Consider the following 17,530-nt stretch of genomic DNA (forward strand, 5'->3'; position numbering starts at 1 on the left):
TAATGAAAGCCAAAGCAGTGATCTTTCCTTTGTAGAATGAGAGCCTGGCATCATCAAGGCTAGGTTTCTGTAATAAAATGATTTCGGACTGTATATATGATAAACACTGAATGAGTCTGTTAGGAATCTGATGATACCGTACAGTTCCTTCTACACTGGGATTAGCAAATGTCTTCAGCTGGTTCAAAACTGTATCCCAAAAATGTAAAAAAAAAGTCTTTCCGTTATAGGAAAATTTTGGCCTACATTATTTTTCAATAATATTTAATTTAAAATGTGCCAAAATTTTCCGTGAATTGATGCAATTAAAATGACACGAAATGTAAGCTGTTTTAGGAAAAGCACAGTAGATTGGGCATTAGTTGGCTGGCAAATTTGGATCATCTCATAATAAATTCAGTTATGCTGATCAACAATGCACCAAATGGCCAGTAAAAACACAAGGCCAGAAAGTTAGCACTACCTTTTAATCTGGTTGTCAAATTTAGCTTTACTTTTAATAATGATGGTAACTGTAACAATAATAGTTTTCATTTATTAAGCAATTACTAGGTGCCAGACACAGTTCTAGGGATTCTAAGCATGCATTAGCTCCAATTTACCCCTTAGAACCCAATAAGGATGGTTAATATCCTCATTTTTTAAATGAGGAAACTAAGGTACAATAGAAAACCTTATTATATAATTAGACTCAATTAGTGAAATAAAACGAAATCCCACGTTAGAGATTTTTTCAACTATAATTTACTTAATGATTACACAATATCATAAGGAAATATAAACGTGATGTTTAAGCTCTGATACTCTAAATCGTTTTAACTCAGTGTGTATTTATACATAAAATATGTATCTGCTTATATCAAGACAGATGAATGTGTTATTTCCTTTTTCTTGATTCTTGTTATAAGCTAATTTTAAAAATCTGATGCCAAATATTTAATGCAATATAACTGAAGCCTCATTATACGGTTTATTGTTGATATGTAGTAAAGGACAGTAACCTATTACACCAAGAAGGAAAATGCACTGTGGATATGCTGAATAGCTTTTGAAGCTGGGTGATCAAAAACATTTATCATGAGTTGTTTACGTGACTGTGTCCCCTTTTCTACTTTACTGATCAAACCCTACCTTGATTTTATTCATAGTGCAGATGTAGTTAATAGTCATAATTCATCCATATCATTGTCATTCCCACAAGCACTTTCTGCTAGGGTTTCTTTAGAAGACTTATAGGAATTAATTCAGAATAAAATATTTGAGTTTTTGGATTCTTAGATCCAGTGCAGTCATTCATTAAAGTCAAACCTGTAACATCACTCTGCCCCTTTATATTGCTATAATCTCTGTAGGATGCTTCCTATGTTACACGTTAAATGGTTCAAATGAGCTCAGATGACACCAAAGTTAGCCAGCATGCTGCGGTTACAACCACAAATGACCACTTTATTTTACGATAAGACTTTGAAGTACAATGCAATGAAAAGCTCATGATATATTACATGACCTGCTCTGAATTAAATATCACTAACATTTTGGGAGTCATTCTGCCCCAATTCATTTTGACTATCAATGTCTTCTCTGTCCAGTTTGACCTTGACAATAGGAGTTTCAGTTTATAAATTTATCATGTGGAGAGCATCTCCGGACAAAGGATAAACGAACTCAGAAGATAATTTCGAGAGTAATATTGTTTGGAAAGCTTCTTTCAATTTTTTATGGGCCTAGATATGAGGCATGCATGTGGAAATCCCCTTAGGCCACCATTCTATTCAATGATATGGTTCCAGCAATTTGAATTACAGGCCTTTGTGAAAAATTACCTGATCGAATACATTTAAGAGACGAACACTGCTTTGTCAAACCTGGCAGTACCAAGCTATAGATAAAATTACTACAAAGCTTTTATTATCCATGGTAGAAAAAAAAAATGTGTCTGTAGGGATCAGAAACTGGATGAGTAAGCATAAAGTGAGGGCATAGCCTACTTTCATTTGTTCCTCTCCACAATGGTTACAAGATGTATTGGAGGTAATTCCAGGAGATATATCAAGGGCTTAGTTCTTTATCAGAAATAATTTTCATTTTCCAGTCAATGCATATCTTATTTCTTCCACCATTAATTCTACAATGTGGTCTCAATTATATCAGTAAGAAAAGTGGGAAACAACCCATCCCGACCCAAAAATTTTGAATTAATAAAATGTTCTTTATCAAACTATTATACAGATTAATGCACCACAACTTGGATGATTAAAATGACCCTTTGTTATGGGAATCAGCAGCAGAGACCCACAGAATTTAATTGCAAGAAAGTTCAAAGTCATATAGCCCTATAGTTTAATCCATTAGTGTTGCTGTGCATTTTGGAGGTTAAAACCTGGCTATTAAAGAGAATCACTTTCTATTACTTACTATCAAATGGCTTCACTTATAAGGAAAGCTTATTATTTAAAAGTATTTGATGTCATTTTGGCTTGGCTCTCAATGCCTTAAAAACTTTTTTTTTTAATAAGTAGAACAATTCATAGATTCTACAAGTTGCCTTTGCATTTTAAGTCCCGTTCCAACTTAAATGGCATGATGACAGTTCTGTAATTCAGCTGAGAACCAATGAAAATAGTACAGACTATACCAAGATTAACTGATTAGTTGCGAGTAAAATCATGTTTTGCTTCAAAGCCAGCTGATCATTCTGTATTTTCAGTTAAAGGATTACTATTGTTTCAATGTCACAGAATAATGAGTTTGTTCCTTTACCGTCAATACAAAACAATTAAAATAATAACATATCTAAATTACTTGATGACACTATTGAAATAATGTCTCATTTTACACAGCTTCAATGATCATCTAATCACTAGTGACACAAAAGCATACACCTAACCTTGAACTCACCTCCTCTTCTGAATTTGACCAAATTTAATTCAGATAAATGAAGCCAGTGATCATAAATCCCACTTTTAGAGATGACATATGTCTGCCAAAGAAAGCTAACAATCTTTTTGGTCAGATCACAGCCTCCTTTGTGTCTCCTGTGTGCAGACATAGGTATGAAATAAACATAACCTCTCTGTAATGTGGGTAGGGAATTTATTCTTTTCCTTGCTCTGTTTGTAACAATTTGAGGTAGAAGAAATATGCGGAAATAAAAGGTCATACTATGAGATGTGGCCTATGTTGTAAATAAACCCAATAAATTAAAATCTCATGTTTTCCAAATGGGGTCTTATGGTTATTTGCCTTAAAAAGTGATTGAAAACAGCATCATGTTAAAATAACAAGGGATCTTCCGTATTTTAAAATGCAAATTCTACTCATTAACTTGCTATGGTCCTCTGGGGATCTAGCTCAACACTTCTGGATCATATTTTCTTATCTAAATAGAAGTATGTGATAATTATGTATTTTTCTTCATATTATGCATTACCTTTCAAAAATGTCCTTATACAAGAAGGGTACCAATTATAATGCACCTGCTGTTGGAAGATTTTAGAAATCCACATTATATATTTAGCATTTGTTGTTTTTTGTTCTACATATTTTGCTTTGCTCACAATTTTTTGAGTTGTATTACTTTCTCAATAGTGAAATGCATTTTTGACTCTGAAAACCTACAGAATAGAGAATAAGGCAAACATTTTCTAATCAACAGAATTCTGTGAGAAACTGGACAAGAACACATAGTAGGTCAAATGAACTCTGCTGCAAATTGTAATTTGGTGTTTTTATCAGCCTCAGCAACTGTTGCACTAATGACGGGGACCTTGGGGTTTCTATCAATGGTGATTAAGTCTTTGCTGACAATTCACTTCACCTTCCACACCTCTGCATCAGGTTTTACAAGGGGCAAGGGGCAAAATATTAATGCCGACAAAGATTAGACAGGTTGTAAGCTTTATTGCAGCTTAATATTTTTTAATTAAAGCAAAAGGATCTTTGTTGGGATCACCAAGGGTTAGCATAGCAACAGCACTGAACCATCCAACCAGCTAGGTATGGAGAAGCCAATACCCAGATTCGATCCTAAAATGCCTCCATAGGGAGGAGGCAGATATGTAGCAAATTAAATAACTAATGAAAGACACAGCCAACAATGACATAGTTACCTCATCTAATTCCATTTCATCTGGACTCTCCCATGGCTTGATAAATTTCCCACGAGATTTCTTCAAAGGCACAATTATTATGTAGTAACCTCTGCACAAGAATGAATAGACAAAAGTAAGGTTAATTCAAAGGAGGAAAAAGTGGATATACCCTTAAATCTTCCACAGGCCAGCGAGGCTGAAGGTAAATTATGGATATGGAGTGACTTGTCCATTTCTTATATCAATGACAAATAACCACCTGTTTGTTCAGTTTTGAAAACAACATGGGAAGACATTTATGTGAGACTGCAATGATCTTGTATGGTAATATCATCATGGTTGACTGCTCTTTATTAGGTATCATAAAACAGAGCAGGCCTAGTTTGTCAGGGCCCTGGTGCCGGACATGTGCAAGGCTGGAATACTGCAATCTACTGCCATAAGCTGCTGAACCAAATATTTTCTATGACATTCATTTATAAGAAGATGTTTTGAAAAGGGGTTGTATAAGAAAAATTTTAGTCTTAGCTCACATAAATACCTGTTATTACTATGTTGTTTATACAAACCTAAAACACTTCTTTATTTGAATTTGAAAAATACAAGTGATAAAAACTAGGTATAATTGCATAGAGTGAAACATTAACAATGCTCTTCTATTATACCCATCAAATTGCAAACCTCAAGGTAAGTACTGCAGAAATTTGGAGAAAATCACAACCTAAGGGCTTTCAACATAGCTATCAATACAAGGATATCTATACAAAGAGACAAAAGTAACTGAATCCTTACACTGAGAACGGTCAATTAAAATGTAAGTAATGTATAAAGGTACCAGACCACCAATAGGTATGCGTTATTTGTAAAGCTGTTTTGTCACTCCAGTATAGTATATACCCTGCTTTCATGTTCCTGTTAAGGGACTCTGCTCATATGATCCTTGGTAGTAACTATACAAGGACTTTGAACATACTGTATAATAACAACATATTAATCACTTCCTACTTCTCAGGTATATAGTACAATGCATAATCTGGCTTTGTCCTCCTACAGAGACATCTGAATAAAGCCTAGGTATAGCGTCTAAGGCTACAAGGATAGGTCACAGGCAAAAAGACCGATCTGTAAAGATTAAATAATTGCCAAATAAAAACAGACAGTAAGGGGATGCAAACCTACATTTATCTTAACGGTGGCCATGGTCCTTAGAAAAGTATTTCCATATACTTTGTGGAGATTTACTGTGAAAATGAAAATGCACACACACGAACCCAAACATACCCACATACCTTTAAAAGAGGAGGTCACCACACAAGACAAAGAAAGAAGAAGGACACTTCCAACCCTGTGCCACACTGAATCACAGAGACCAATCACAGAGACCATAGAGGTCAGGAAGGCCTCTTCCTACTCACCTCAAAGCAAAACCTATTATAAACTCAGTGACTAAGAACTCTGTTTCCTCTAAGAGTCTAGACCAGAGCTGCCCAGTACTAGCCCCTGGGGAGCACTGCAGATGTTACTAGCCCACACTAAAATGCACTGTAAATATAAAAGACACACTGGGTTTCAAACACAGCATTCAACAGAGTGTGAAATATCTCAGTAATAATTTAAAAAATAATGATTACATGATGAAATAATAATCTGGATATATTAGGTTAAATAAAATTATTAAAATTAATTTCATCTGCTTTTAACTTTTTTCACTGTTGCTACTACAAAACTTAAAATTTCACATGTGGTTCTCATTACATTTCTTGGATGGTACTGCTCTAGAGCGTTCTGGTGAAGAATACAGTACTTGGAGATATGTCTTGCCCAGAGTTTGGGCTGATCTTGGGCGTAAACTCCAGAACCTCAGTTTTATGTTTTGTAATATGTGAGTAAAAAATACCAGGCTGTGATATGTGGGGAAATAAACGAACTCAGGATGCTCAGCACAGTATGTGTGGCATGTAGCACTAAACAGATGCCTGCTGCTGCTGGCTAGTATGAACACCACAGTTGGAGCAATGTATCTGAACTGTCTCATTCAGTGAGACTCCATGAAGTTCCATGAGCTGCAGGTTAAAGAATCTGTCAAACTTCTTTTCCCCCAATCAAGAATTCAAGTCAAACCAGACAATTATACCACAGTCCTTTCTCCATGGTGCTGTGAGCAACTAATCAACAGATACACAGGATTACACCAGCTAGCCATTCATTTTCTTTACTACAAATAATCGTAATGATCAAGGAGGATGAGGAGAAGGCAGAGTTGGAGTGTGTGACAGAGACCAATATCTTTTATTTTATGATCCAGAGTAAGCTTCCCCCTTCCTGTCCTCCCACCACCTGAAGGATTTGCCAAACAAGTCCATCATGTTAAATGAGCATGGAGGAGAATGACGGAGGCTGCAACTGAGCATACAAAATCACGCTGCAGATGTACTTGATAAACACACTTGTCAAGGAACCTCTTGCCTTCACTACCAACTGCACTAAGTCAGAAGAGCTCTACACATAAAGCAATGATATTGCATATTATCAGAGAGCTACCACCGTCCTCCTTCAGAATCTTGTAAATCAAGGTGAAGCTGATGAGTTTCATTAATTTTTTCTTCTGATTTCATACTCTGGGTTGCCATTCTTATACATGAAAAAAAAAAAAAAAAAACAACCCATTCTTCGGCAGCACTCCCTAACTATTCATTTTACTTGTGGCTGGGATAAGAATTGAACAGCCTCCCCCACAGCTATTAATTAGCAGTGCGGCCAGATATCCATAACCCTTTTTCTCTGCTGATCTCTGAAGCATTCATCTAGGGCAGTCAAAGTGAAGCTTGCTTCAAAGCAGCTTTTGCACACTGAAAGAAATAGGGCAGTGGCAATTTGAAATTCTGTATTATACAAAGCCTTGCCTCGGTCTAAATCCACACTTCGCAACTGTGCTCTCTGTAACCACAGCTTCGTAAACGTCAACATCCTTGCCTTACTTGCAACCTGGCCCTTCCCTGAGGGTGCTGCTTTCTTTGCAGTCTTCTCATATGGCAGCTGTGGATTTATTCCTCCTCACCTGCCTGTGAAATTCAGAGTCAGGCTTTGGAGTTTCTTTCCTGACTTCCCGTTGCTTATTTTTCTTCCACCCACTAGATTTTTTATTAACAAACCCTCTCTTTTTTGAAGCTCATGCAATCCAGCTATATTATGCTCTTCTCTGGCTGATTTTTGCTGTCTAGAACTTCTCCACACATCTCCTTTTCTAAGGGAAGATTCTTTTGTGGGGTTCATGGCCTTTTTTTTTTTCTCCAAACTCTGCCATCATCCTGCATGATTTCAACCTTCATAGGTCTGGCCAATGTACTGCTGAAGCTCTTAGATTCTTCAATTCTCCCTTTCCAAAGCCCACCTCCTCCACTCTACATTAGCTGAAATCTATGCCTGCCATTTTCTGTGCCAGAATCCAGGGAGCTGAAGACAGCTCAAGAAATAAAGCACAGGGCAGAATAATCCCATAAATTCAGAATCAGCAAACCCAACAGTTAGGCCCACAACACGGTCTGGCAATCTTACCACTACCTAGTTACCTAATAACTTCTCCAGTTGCCTAGTCCATCCATTTTCCACAGTAACGTTTTCCCTATCTCCTCCAGCTTGAAACCACGGACGTTCAAACCTCCCCAGTAGAAGATGGTCTTATCTCTTAAATACAAAGAAAAGGCAAAGAATCCGACAAGAATTCCCTCATCATCTGTCTACCAAACTACAAGCCTATCTAAATCTGTACACAAACCATAAACTTTTCTTTTGTTAAAGTAGAAGGGCTGGCCCTACTTTTGAAGACCATTAACTATTTCTTGAATTGTTCCCCATCTTCTTGCTTTCTTGGGAAGGTCCATACATCACACCCCTCCTCTCTCCTATATCTCAACTTCTCCTTCCCCATTCAATCCCATCCATTAGCTTTCAACCACGTATAAACACGTGCCATATAAGGAACAAAACCAACCACACCCCACTCCAGTCACCTCTCTCTCCCACCCTGACTGCCAAAACTCTGCAAATAGCTGTGTGTTCCTCCCTCTACCTCCCTTTCCCCTCACTTCCTGGCCAGCCAGGCTTTAGTGCCTGCCTCCTCAGTCCACCTCAATACCACTGCCAGGGTGCTCAGTGATCTCCATGGTGTTACATCAGAAGGGGAGTTTCCGATACTCTTCCTTCTTGACCTTTTAGCAGACCTTTTAAGATGTTAACACTCTTCATGAACATTCTGAGCCCTTTCTCTGTGACATTCTTCTGATATTTCTATGTGTATCTCTTTTCACACTAACCTTATTTCCTTGGCAGAATTTATCATCTGCTGCCCAGCGACAATGGTGACATTCCTCAAGGCTCTGGCTAAGAACTTCCATCCAGACCCTATTTTCATCCTAGATCTCATTCCAGCTCAGGGCATCAGTTATTAGCTATAGGTAAATGATTTCCAGATTCATACCTTTAGCCGAGAATGTTCTTCCGAATTCCTCTGGTTGATCCGACTTTAACTTAATGTCTCCATTTGGGTTACAAAAGTATCCCAAATTTACTGAGGTTAAAATAAAACAAACAATATGCCTTTCAAAATAAATCCTCCCTAATATTGCACTATAATCCATTTCAGTGCACAAGCCGGACACCTAAGTGTTATCATTGACAACCTGCTCTATTCTCTCCCTCTGTCACACTCAATCTATTGCCAAGGGCGACTTCTTCCAAACCCGATCTCCAGTGCACGTGTTTCTCTCCGTCTCCACCACCACTATTCTGGCCTCATTCCATGTCTCATGCCCAGACTGTGACCTGACTCTCCTAACTCTCTCTGTTGACTTTATCCCCGTCTAGTGTAGTCTCTGAAATTTTCAATTCACAACACAAAATCTGTTGTGCCATTTCCACTTTTTAAAACATTTCAATGGATCCTCATTTCTCTTAGGATAAAAACTGAAAGTTATCAGAAGGCCCAGTAGGATCTTGGCTGAATTCCCTCTGACTGTGCCCTCTCAGCTACAGCTCCATAGGCTTTCAATGTCTTGCCTCTACCTTAGACCAGTGGTTCCCAGCCTTTTTGGCAGCAAGGACTGGTTTTATGGAAGATAATTTTTCCACAGACAGGATGGGGGTTGGGGGGATGGTGTTGATGTGAAACTGTTCCACTTCAGATCATCAGACATTAGATTCTCATAAGGAGCTGGCAACCTAGAATCCTCACATGTGCAGTTCACAATAGGGTTCATGTTCCTATGAGAATCCAGCGCCACCGCTGATCAGACAGGAGGTGGAGCTTGCTCCAGTGGCAATGTTCCCTCTCCACTGCTTACCTACTGCTGTGCCGTCAGGTTCCTAACAGGTTAGGAACTGGTACCCGTCCAGGCCCAGGGATTGAAGATCCCTGCCTTAGTCCATTCTGTCATTAAACTATTGATCATTCTGTTCCATCTGCCTAGAACTTTCTGTCACTCCCATGTAGTTAACTATTCTCTTTCCTTAAATATCTATTAACTGATTATTTTCTAAGTGAAATCTTCCCTGATTTTTATTTAAGCCAATTACCCCCGTTATACGGCCTCTATGGACCATTTTTAATCTATAAAATTTTTTAAACTGTTTAAGACATATTCATATATTTATAAAAATATTACTAAAATAGACATTACATATATATATAATATTCCCCAAATTTGCTTAACTTTGCCATTTTATCATGAAAATATTCTTCCACTGAGAAGACAGTGAGTGGAATAGGTGGCTCTCAGGAATTCACGTCTCTCCTAAATCAGGTAGTCAAAGTATTTGGTGGTTCTTCTCCATCGGATTTTCCACTCTCAGTCTCATCCAGCTTTTTCTCCATCCTTCAAACCAGCAACAGCATGCCCATACAGAGTTTACAGAAAATATAACTCCTCATTGCAAACATTCTTTTCCTTACTGCCCCACTCATGACCCTCGTTCTAATCTCACAGGACGTTAAGGAAGATAAGATGATTCAGACTGGAGGAGTGAAATGGGGAACTAATATGTGCCCTACAAATTCATATCAACCAAATCATATGAGCTGAAAGAACTTGCCTGAAATGAAAAAAAAAATAAATTGCTTTTGGAGCTAGCTTTATATATGGTTAAAATTAAACTCAACATTCTGCTTTGCTTGTCTGCCTCAAGTCTGGAGTTAAGACTCAAAATGGCTTTTCAACACAGACTTGAACTATTAATGTAATAGAAAAATAAATAACTTCAGAATCAATATATCTGGAAAGCCCTTGACAACTTATAAAGTAAGCTGTGTTTTCCCAGTATATTAGATTTAATTAGATAAGTTAAATCTAACCTTCAGAATTTTAATTATATTAAGTAAAGTTTTACTAATTTCATTTAATATGTTATCATCAAGGGGCCCAGTTCCCCATAATTATATGGGAAGGCAAGCTCTGGTCTTTGTGGCAGTCCCACCTCGAATTCAGTCAGGCTTTTTGTATTCGTCTGTATTAGCATTCTCAAACAGGTTATTTAACTGGGAGGAGAAAAATCCATCTCGGAGTTTAATGATGAATGTCATTTCTTGCATGAGCCTCCTGCTTTACCTCTCCTTCAATTTCATGGTGACCCACTGACTTTATTGCTTCATGACACTAAACACATACTTCTATGATCTGTACCCAAGCATATATACCTGGTCACTCCTAGTTCAAGGGTTTGTCTGGGGCAGTCTCGTTCATGTCTACTACTTAGGGAGTTTTTAATCAGTTACCAGTTGTCCTAGAAAAAAATGTTCTATTTTGACTCATAAACTTACGGTCACAGAGACAGGGTTGTGGTTCAGAACGTGGGCTCTGGGGCCAGAATGCCTGGATTCAGGTCTCTCCTCTTTGGTTCTGTATTGTGGGCTGGGGCAAGTCAGTCTACATTGTGTGTTTCTCAACTATAAAATGAAAAGCACCCTTCCTGTGGGGATGACATCAGTTAATGTGTATAACGTCCTTTGCACAGCGCCTAGTATGCCCTCTGTTCATATTAACTATTACTAGGATCAGCTGTATGATCTTGGCCAGGCCACTTAGCACCCCTGAATCTCATTTAACTCGTGAATTAGAGGAAGAATACCTACCTTGCAGGGTTATTGTGAGTCTTAAATGAAACTTAATATCCTCAGAAAATTCCAAGTACTACACAAATTTAAGCCTTTATTACTTTAACTCACAAACATGTGATTAATTATTCTTCATTAAGCTGCTAATAGTGGACCACAAATCTTATGCAGCAACACTATAAGCCATGCTTCCTTAAAAATCTTCTTGTTTAAATGAAAAAGTTGAGTAAGAATTACTAAGACCAAAGAAATTTAAAAATCCATAAAATACCCTTATTCTTCATTTCTATTTTTTATAAACATAAAATGGTTATTATAATTTAATTTACATAGATTGCCTTCTGGTAGCTCTTTCTTTTAGCATAACCTGAGTCATGCATTTTGTTTTAAATACCCAGAGGGGAATTCTGCTCTGTAGAGTCACAGAAGTTCCCTATGTCATATTACAACCTGCTTCTGAGCAACAGCAGCAATGCTAGCTCTGACTGGCATTCTGCTCCCCAAATCTATTGAAATAGAAGGTTTAAGCACCACAGAATTCCTGATAACAGAACTTGCAGTATCTTTAAGGCTGTTACAAAAGAAATTTAGCTGAGGGAACTCTCCTGATTTGCCACACAAAATATATAAAAACCAAGTATGAAAGTAAAGATATATTAAAGTAATTAGAAATCATTAAATTGATAAGAAATACTTTTGTTTCTAAGTGGTGAGGATCTGAGGAGTAGGGGTCAAGATCTCCTTATTAACTTGGCCAGAAATGAAAGCATAATTTCTGTTGGTCAACAAAACAGGTGTCAATCACCAAAACTGCATTTTGCTTGAAAACAAATAGGAAGCATTTTTCTGGATAGCTTTCATCTAAATAAAAGGTAGCAACCTGCCCACAATTCTAGAATGGGTTCTGTTTCTTACTCTCACTTTTCTAATAAAATATTGAATAAGAAGCTACAATCCTTCCTAATTCTTAAACTTGCCAACCACTGCAAGTGATGCAGTGTGGCACAGATCTTCCTGTAATACCTGACCCTGCCACATTAACCAATCTAGAAAACAGGCATAGTAACTTTACACGATTATCCCTTTAAGAATTCCGCTAAACAGAAATCACCTAAAGCTTTTTACTGAAAGATTTGCTTTTTATTTTCTATTTCTTTGATACTTTTCCCACTCAAGTACTTTCTTGGTTTAGTCTTTCGCTCATTTTTTCCCCAATGTGGCTGTAGTATATTTCTGGGACTCTTTAACGCATTTCTAGAATATAAAAAATGTTCCATAATAGTTTGCTTTCTTTTTCTGCTTCATAATGGTCTCATTTCTGTGATGTCAAAGCCTTATACCTTTTCCCTGGCTCCCATTTCAAATATAGAAGGAGAAAGCACGTAAATAAAACAAAAACATTGAACAAGCTAAAGAAAAACCCAAAAAGGTAGGAAACATTCTGCAATATCTGCAACTCCTTCAGAAAGTGGAAAATAGAACGAAATTTACGACCAATGAACTGAAAGTGCCAATTTCCAATAATAGCTAACATATTTTACCAAGACAATTGGTGAATGGCCTCTTAACGATAATTTTTTCTATAAATAAAAGTATTGAAAACCAATAGTAAATGCTGAAGAATGTACTATACTATTTTCCTCTTTCAACTGCTCTTTTCCTAAAGAGACTGTAAGTTTTTTTAATGGAATGAATTTATAGTCCATATTTTTTCCCTTTCTTTCATTATTTGTAACTTTTTCACCTTTCTTAAATCTTTCTCATGCTAGCAGACTCAGATTAGATATGATCTCCTTCAGTAGGCCTTCCCTGACATCCAAGTTGGGTTAAAACTTGATATTTATGTTTTCACAATACCTGGCAGTACTCACCCCCATTACATTAACATTATCTGTTTCCTGAACCTGTTCTCCTACTCTAAGGTAGGACTTAATCTCAGTCATCTTTCTATTCCCAGAAATAACACTGACAAAATACTGTGTACGGAGTATGTATTTGTTGGATGCCATCAAGAAAGTCTTAAGACACAGACAAGTACAATGTGACCACGTAACAACTGCTAGTCTCTCTCCTGCCTCCACACCATCACAGATGCTGTACATCCTGAGTGAATGGCTATCTCTCCCATGGCCCAGCTAACTCCCTGTCCCTTTTAAAGTCTCAGCTGTCATTTTCTCTAGGACTGCTGAACTAGTAAGCCGGAGTTAGGAGCCCAGTCTATGGCCTCCTTTATCTAATTTTCTTTATTATAGGGCTCTGCTTCAGTGAACTCTTTGCTTGTCCAAATTCTCCAATTAACTATGCTGTATGAGAAGAATAAGAAAGAATACATTGTCTCTACTGAATCCCTGAAACACTGAACATTAAGGTTGGTGATCAAGAAATAACTGATACGTCTATGGTCTTGATGGTTTTATAGGTAAATACTTGTCCCCAGACTCATTGAGTTGTATACATTAAATATGCACAGCTTCTTACATACTATATTTCAATAACATTGTTTTAAAAATTCATAAATATCCTTTATCTGTCAAGATCAATTAACAAACATTCAGAATGAATACACAAAGCAATGGAGAAATATAATCTCATTGTCATATTGAAATTTGCGGCATTAAAAATTACACCAATACTGCATTCTCATTTTCAGTTTTCTGCATTATAGAAAAAGAAGAGTAGACAAATGTGAAGACCTTATTTTATACTGAATTTATTTCAGTAATAATATTTTAGAAATTCTTTTCACTTATTCTAGTAATAATCTTTTAGAAGTTCTATCACCTAGCTGAAATTCAGCAGTTGTTTTATCAAATACACAGTAATTGAAAGTTTATTCAGGAAGGGTTGTTTTCGGATGTGTATCATGTATGAACTTCTTAACTATACTTATATTTCACAAATTATACTATTTTAAAACTGCTTATTTCTGATTTTATGTTTTAATACCTGATTTTCTCAGCCACCTGCTTCAAGTTTTCTGGAGTTTGAGAAGGTTTTGATCACTTTTCGAATTTTCTTCTTTCTAGAAAATCCCTTTCCCTTGCTGCTCTGGCTCAGTTCTCTTTTAAAATTTCTAATAATCCCTCTCTGTGTCCTCTACTGGCTCTCTTCTTCCTATTAGCTGAGACTTTATTTTAGTCTTTTGCTTCACATCTTCCCCTCACTGTCTCAGTGATTCTGCCTTCTTCCGTGAAATGCATTTATGAGCTGTTTTGTTAACAACTTGTAAATGCGTATCCTTAATGTATATCCTTAATCTTAATAACTTCTCTTAGCCCACATTTTTAACCAGGTATTCCACTGATACTTCATATCAATACACACAGAGTTAAACTCATTTACTTCTGAATTTTTTTTAATTCTTTAGGTTGAATCACATCATTCATTGTCATCCAAGCTCAGACCTCAGAGCCATATTTTACTGTCCTGATCTCATCATAAAGCAGCTACCAATTTCTGCTGTACTACTCCTCTAGTATAGCTCATGTCTGCCTCTGCATCCTATTTCCATCATCATCATCTTCCTTTAGAATCTTCTTACTTGCCTGGAGTCAACCAACTACATAACCACCTCCCAACAGTTTTCGCTACCACTATCTCTGTAGTGCTCCAATCTATCCGACTTCCAACAGTGCATGAGCTATGTATAAGGCCTCTCTGCCTGACCTTCCAACCTGGCATAGCAAGTTTCATCTAAACTTGAGGGTGAGAGACAGAAGAAATGGGAAAGAATTTATCTTATTCCAAACAGGTAGCACAATAGATGCTCAAAAAATGTTTCCTAAAATGGAAAAAATAAGACCTCTGTATTATAGAAATGTTATCATGCCACTCTCTTGTATAAAGAGCTTTCATGTATTCATTGTCTAGAGGATACAGCTCCGACCCCTGGGTATGCCTTGGCTCTTGTATGCCGCCTTCCTCCTCCTCTCCTCGCTTGTGGCCAGGCACTCTGGGATCCAGCTGTATGGCGCCACTTGCTGCCTTTAGTAATGGGCTTATACACATACCACTCCCTTTGCATACAGTCTCTCTTTTATTATTTGTATGTCTATTTATCCCTCAAGATTAAGTTCAGAAACTTCTTCTACCCATTCTGAATTAGCTGCTCTTAAGATAAGGCTTAATTCTGTCATTAACACTTACTACATCTGTCTGTTTCTCTGTACCTCCCTCATTCTATGGTAAGCTCTTTCAAGTCAGAAACCCATCTTTTTTTATTACCCGGGGTCTACCACAGTACTTGTAGTTCATACATTTTGGTGAATATACTTTTTTTCTTGTATTGATTATGCAACCAACAACCTATATGTCCTTGGACAAACTATTTAACTGACTGGATTTAATTTTCCATTTTAGGCCTGTTGGCTTCTATGCTGTGCTACATTCAAACCAGAAAACTTGAATTTTCTAATGATTATATTTTTTCCAATGTCACTTCTAACTTTAACTTGTTGGAATTATTTTTTAATACATCGGTGTCATATACCATTATCTAATTTCCCACAATTGATTTTCAGCCTTATATTACTTTGTAAGACTTCATCATAATTAGAATCATATTTTGCCAAATATTAGAGTTAGTCACCTATTCACCTTATTCCATATACTATGACATAAAATGCTTTGCAGTATGAACCACGTTTTCTATTTGTTTTTCTGACTCTCGTAAATAACACTGTCCCTAGAACACAGATTTTAAAACTCTGTGTTAATGAAAATGTGTGTTACAATGAATACTAGGGCACATTGCAACAGAATTTGGATAGCAAAGCTGGGAGTCTGAGCAGAAGAATCTTCACCACATTGAGCAATATCTTCTTTTATAACCTCTATAATTTTGAGATGCAATGTTCCTATTTACCTGTAATTCTTTCCTTCAGCCCTAACCCTTCATCAACTTACTTTATATTCTCATTTGCAGGTACTTCAGGCAGTTGCACAGTAATCATGCCATCCAAGTTGGTCTTCCCAATGAAGGCAGGCTTGGTACGTAATACATCGGGCGCAGTCTTTGCTGTGACCCTGTGCTGCAGCCCACCAGCGCTGTTTCCACGATTTGTCAGCACGAATGAATATGACTTCTCAGGCTTCAGGTTGACAATTAATTTCTGTGTGGCTCGGCCATCCACTTCTTCTACCATTTTCCCATCATCATAAAGAATCTAAAGAAATATAACCAATCAAAAAACTCCGGTTATCAGCGAGGCAAAATATATTTTCTAAACCAATGTGTGCTTGCTTATGGAAAATGTATATAAGGTCAACTCAAATTTTAGGTGACTTCTTAGCCCATGAGTGGTCATAATTCTGGAGATCGCATCGGTTTTCCTGTCACTTCCTACTGCATAATGATAAAATGTTTCTAAGTCTATCAAAAATATACAAAGATATACATAATAACTTTTCAATTTTAGATCTCTCAGTTGTATGTGATCTTAATGGAATATGTGCAGAAAAGCTCTATGTAATATCAATATTGCTTATTTTCTTCAATGTCTTCAATGTATTATCAATATGGCTTACTTTCTAAAGGTTTAGGTTCCTCTTTCTAAATATTTTTATTAATTAACTAATTAATTAATTAATTTGAGATGGAGTTTCACTCTTGTCACCCGGGCTGGAGCGCAATGGTGTAATCTCAGCTCTCTGCAACCTCTGTCTCCTGGGTTCAAGCAATTCTCCTGCCTCAGCCTCCTGAGTAGCTGAGATTATAGGCATGTCCCACCACACCTGGCTAAGTTTTGTGTTTTTAGTAGAGACAGGGTTTCACCATGTTGGCCAGGCTGGTCTCAAACTCCTGCCCTCAGATGATTCACCCAACTTGGCCTCCCAAAGTGCTGGGATTACAGGCATAAGCCACCACTTCCAGTTTATATTTTTTACCTTCAAAAATGTTTCTCCATTTCTTATTTCATAAATATATACTTGCTAACATCTCTTAATGGCAAACCAGAGTTTGAAATGTGCCAAGAATTCAGGCCAATTAACAAATTCAGAAACTCTCAGAGTATTGCAGTAGAAATAGGTAGAAACCATGTAAATTTCATTCTCTGGCTGAAAAAGAAAAGCACTAGCTTAGATGTAAAAGGTTCAGGTTCAAAGTAGTAGGTAACCTACAAGTGATGCCAGCCCTGGATTTAAGTTCCTGCTCCGTCTTCAGAGTGAAAAAGGACACACTTGAAAAATACCAAACTGTCTCCCAGGTGAAAGTCACAAATGAGAATAGTAAGGACCATGGTGAAATCCCGTTTCTACTAAAAATACCAAAAAATTAGCCAGGTATAGTGGCATGTGCCTGTAGTCCCCAGCAACTCGGGAGGCTCAGTCTCAA

At 37.1% G+C, this 17,530-nt stretch overlaps 1 protein-coding gene across 47 annotated transcripts in view; it reads right to left on the minus strand.

Annotated features, from left to right (window-relative positions):
* The window catches only part of PTPRD (protein tyrosine phosphatase receptor type D), a 2,344,803-nt gene that overhangs the window by 146,189 nt on the left and 2,181,084 nt on the right, over positions 1–17,530 (minus strand). For all 47 annotated transcript variants that reach the window (XM_037744085.1, XM_037744087.1, XM_017544042.2 and 44 more), the window contains 2 exons: positions 16,102–16,361; positions 4,110–4,200 (listed from right to left, as the gene is read on the minus strand). In XM_037744085.1, coding sequence (XP_037600013.1) covers positions 4,110–4,200; positions 16,102–16,361 — 351 coding nt within the window. The remainder of the gene's footprint in view (positions 1–4,109; positions 4,201–16,101; positions 16,362–17,530) is intronic.

This window comes from Cebus imitator, unplaced genomic scaffold, assembly GCF_001604975.1.
Source record: "Cebus imitator isolate Cc_AM_T3 unplaced genomic scaffold, Cebus_imitator-1.0 Scaffold164, whole genome shotgun sequence".
NCBI lineage: Eukaryota > Metazoa > Chordata > Mammalia > Primates > Cebidae > Cebus > Cebus imitator.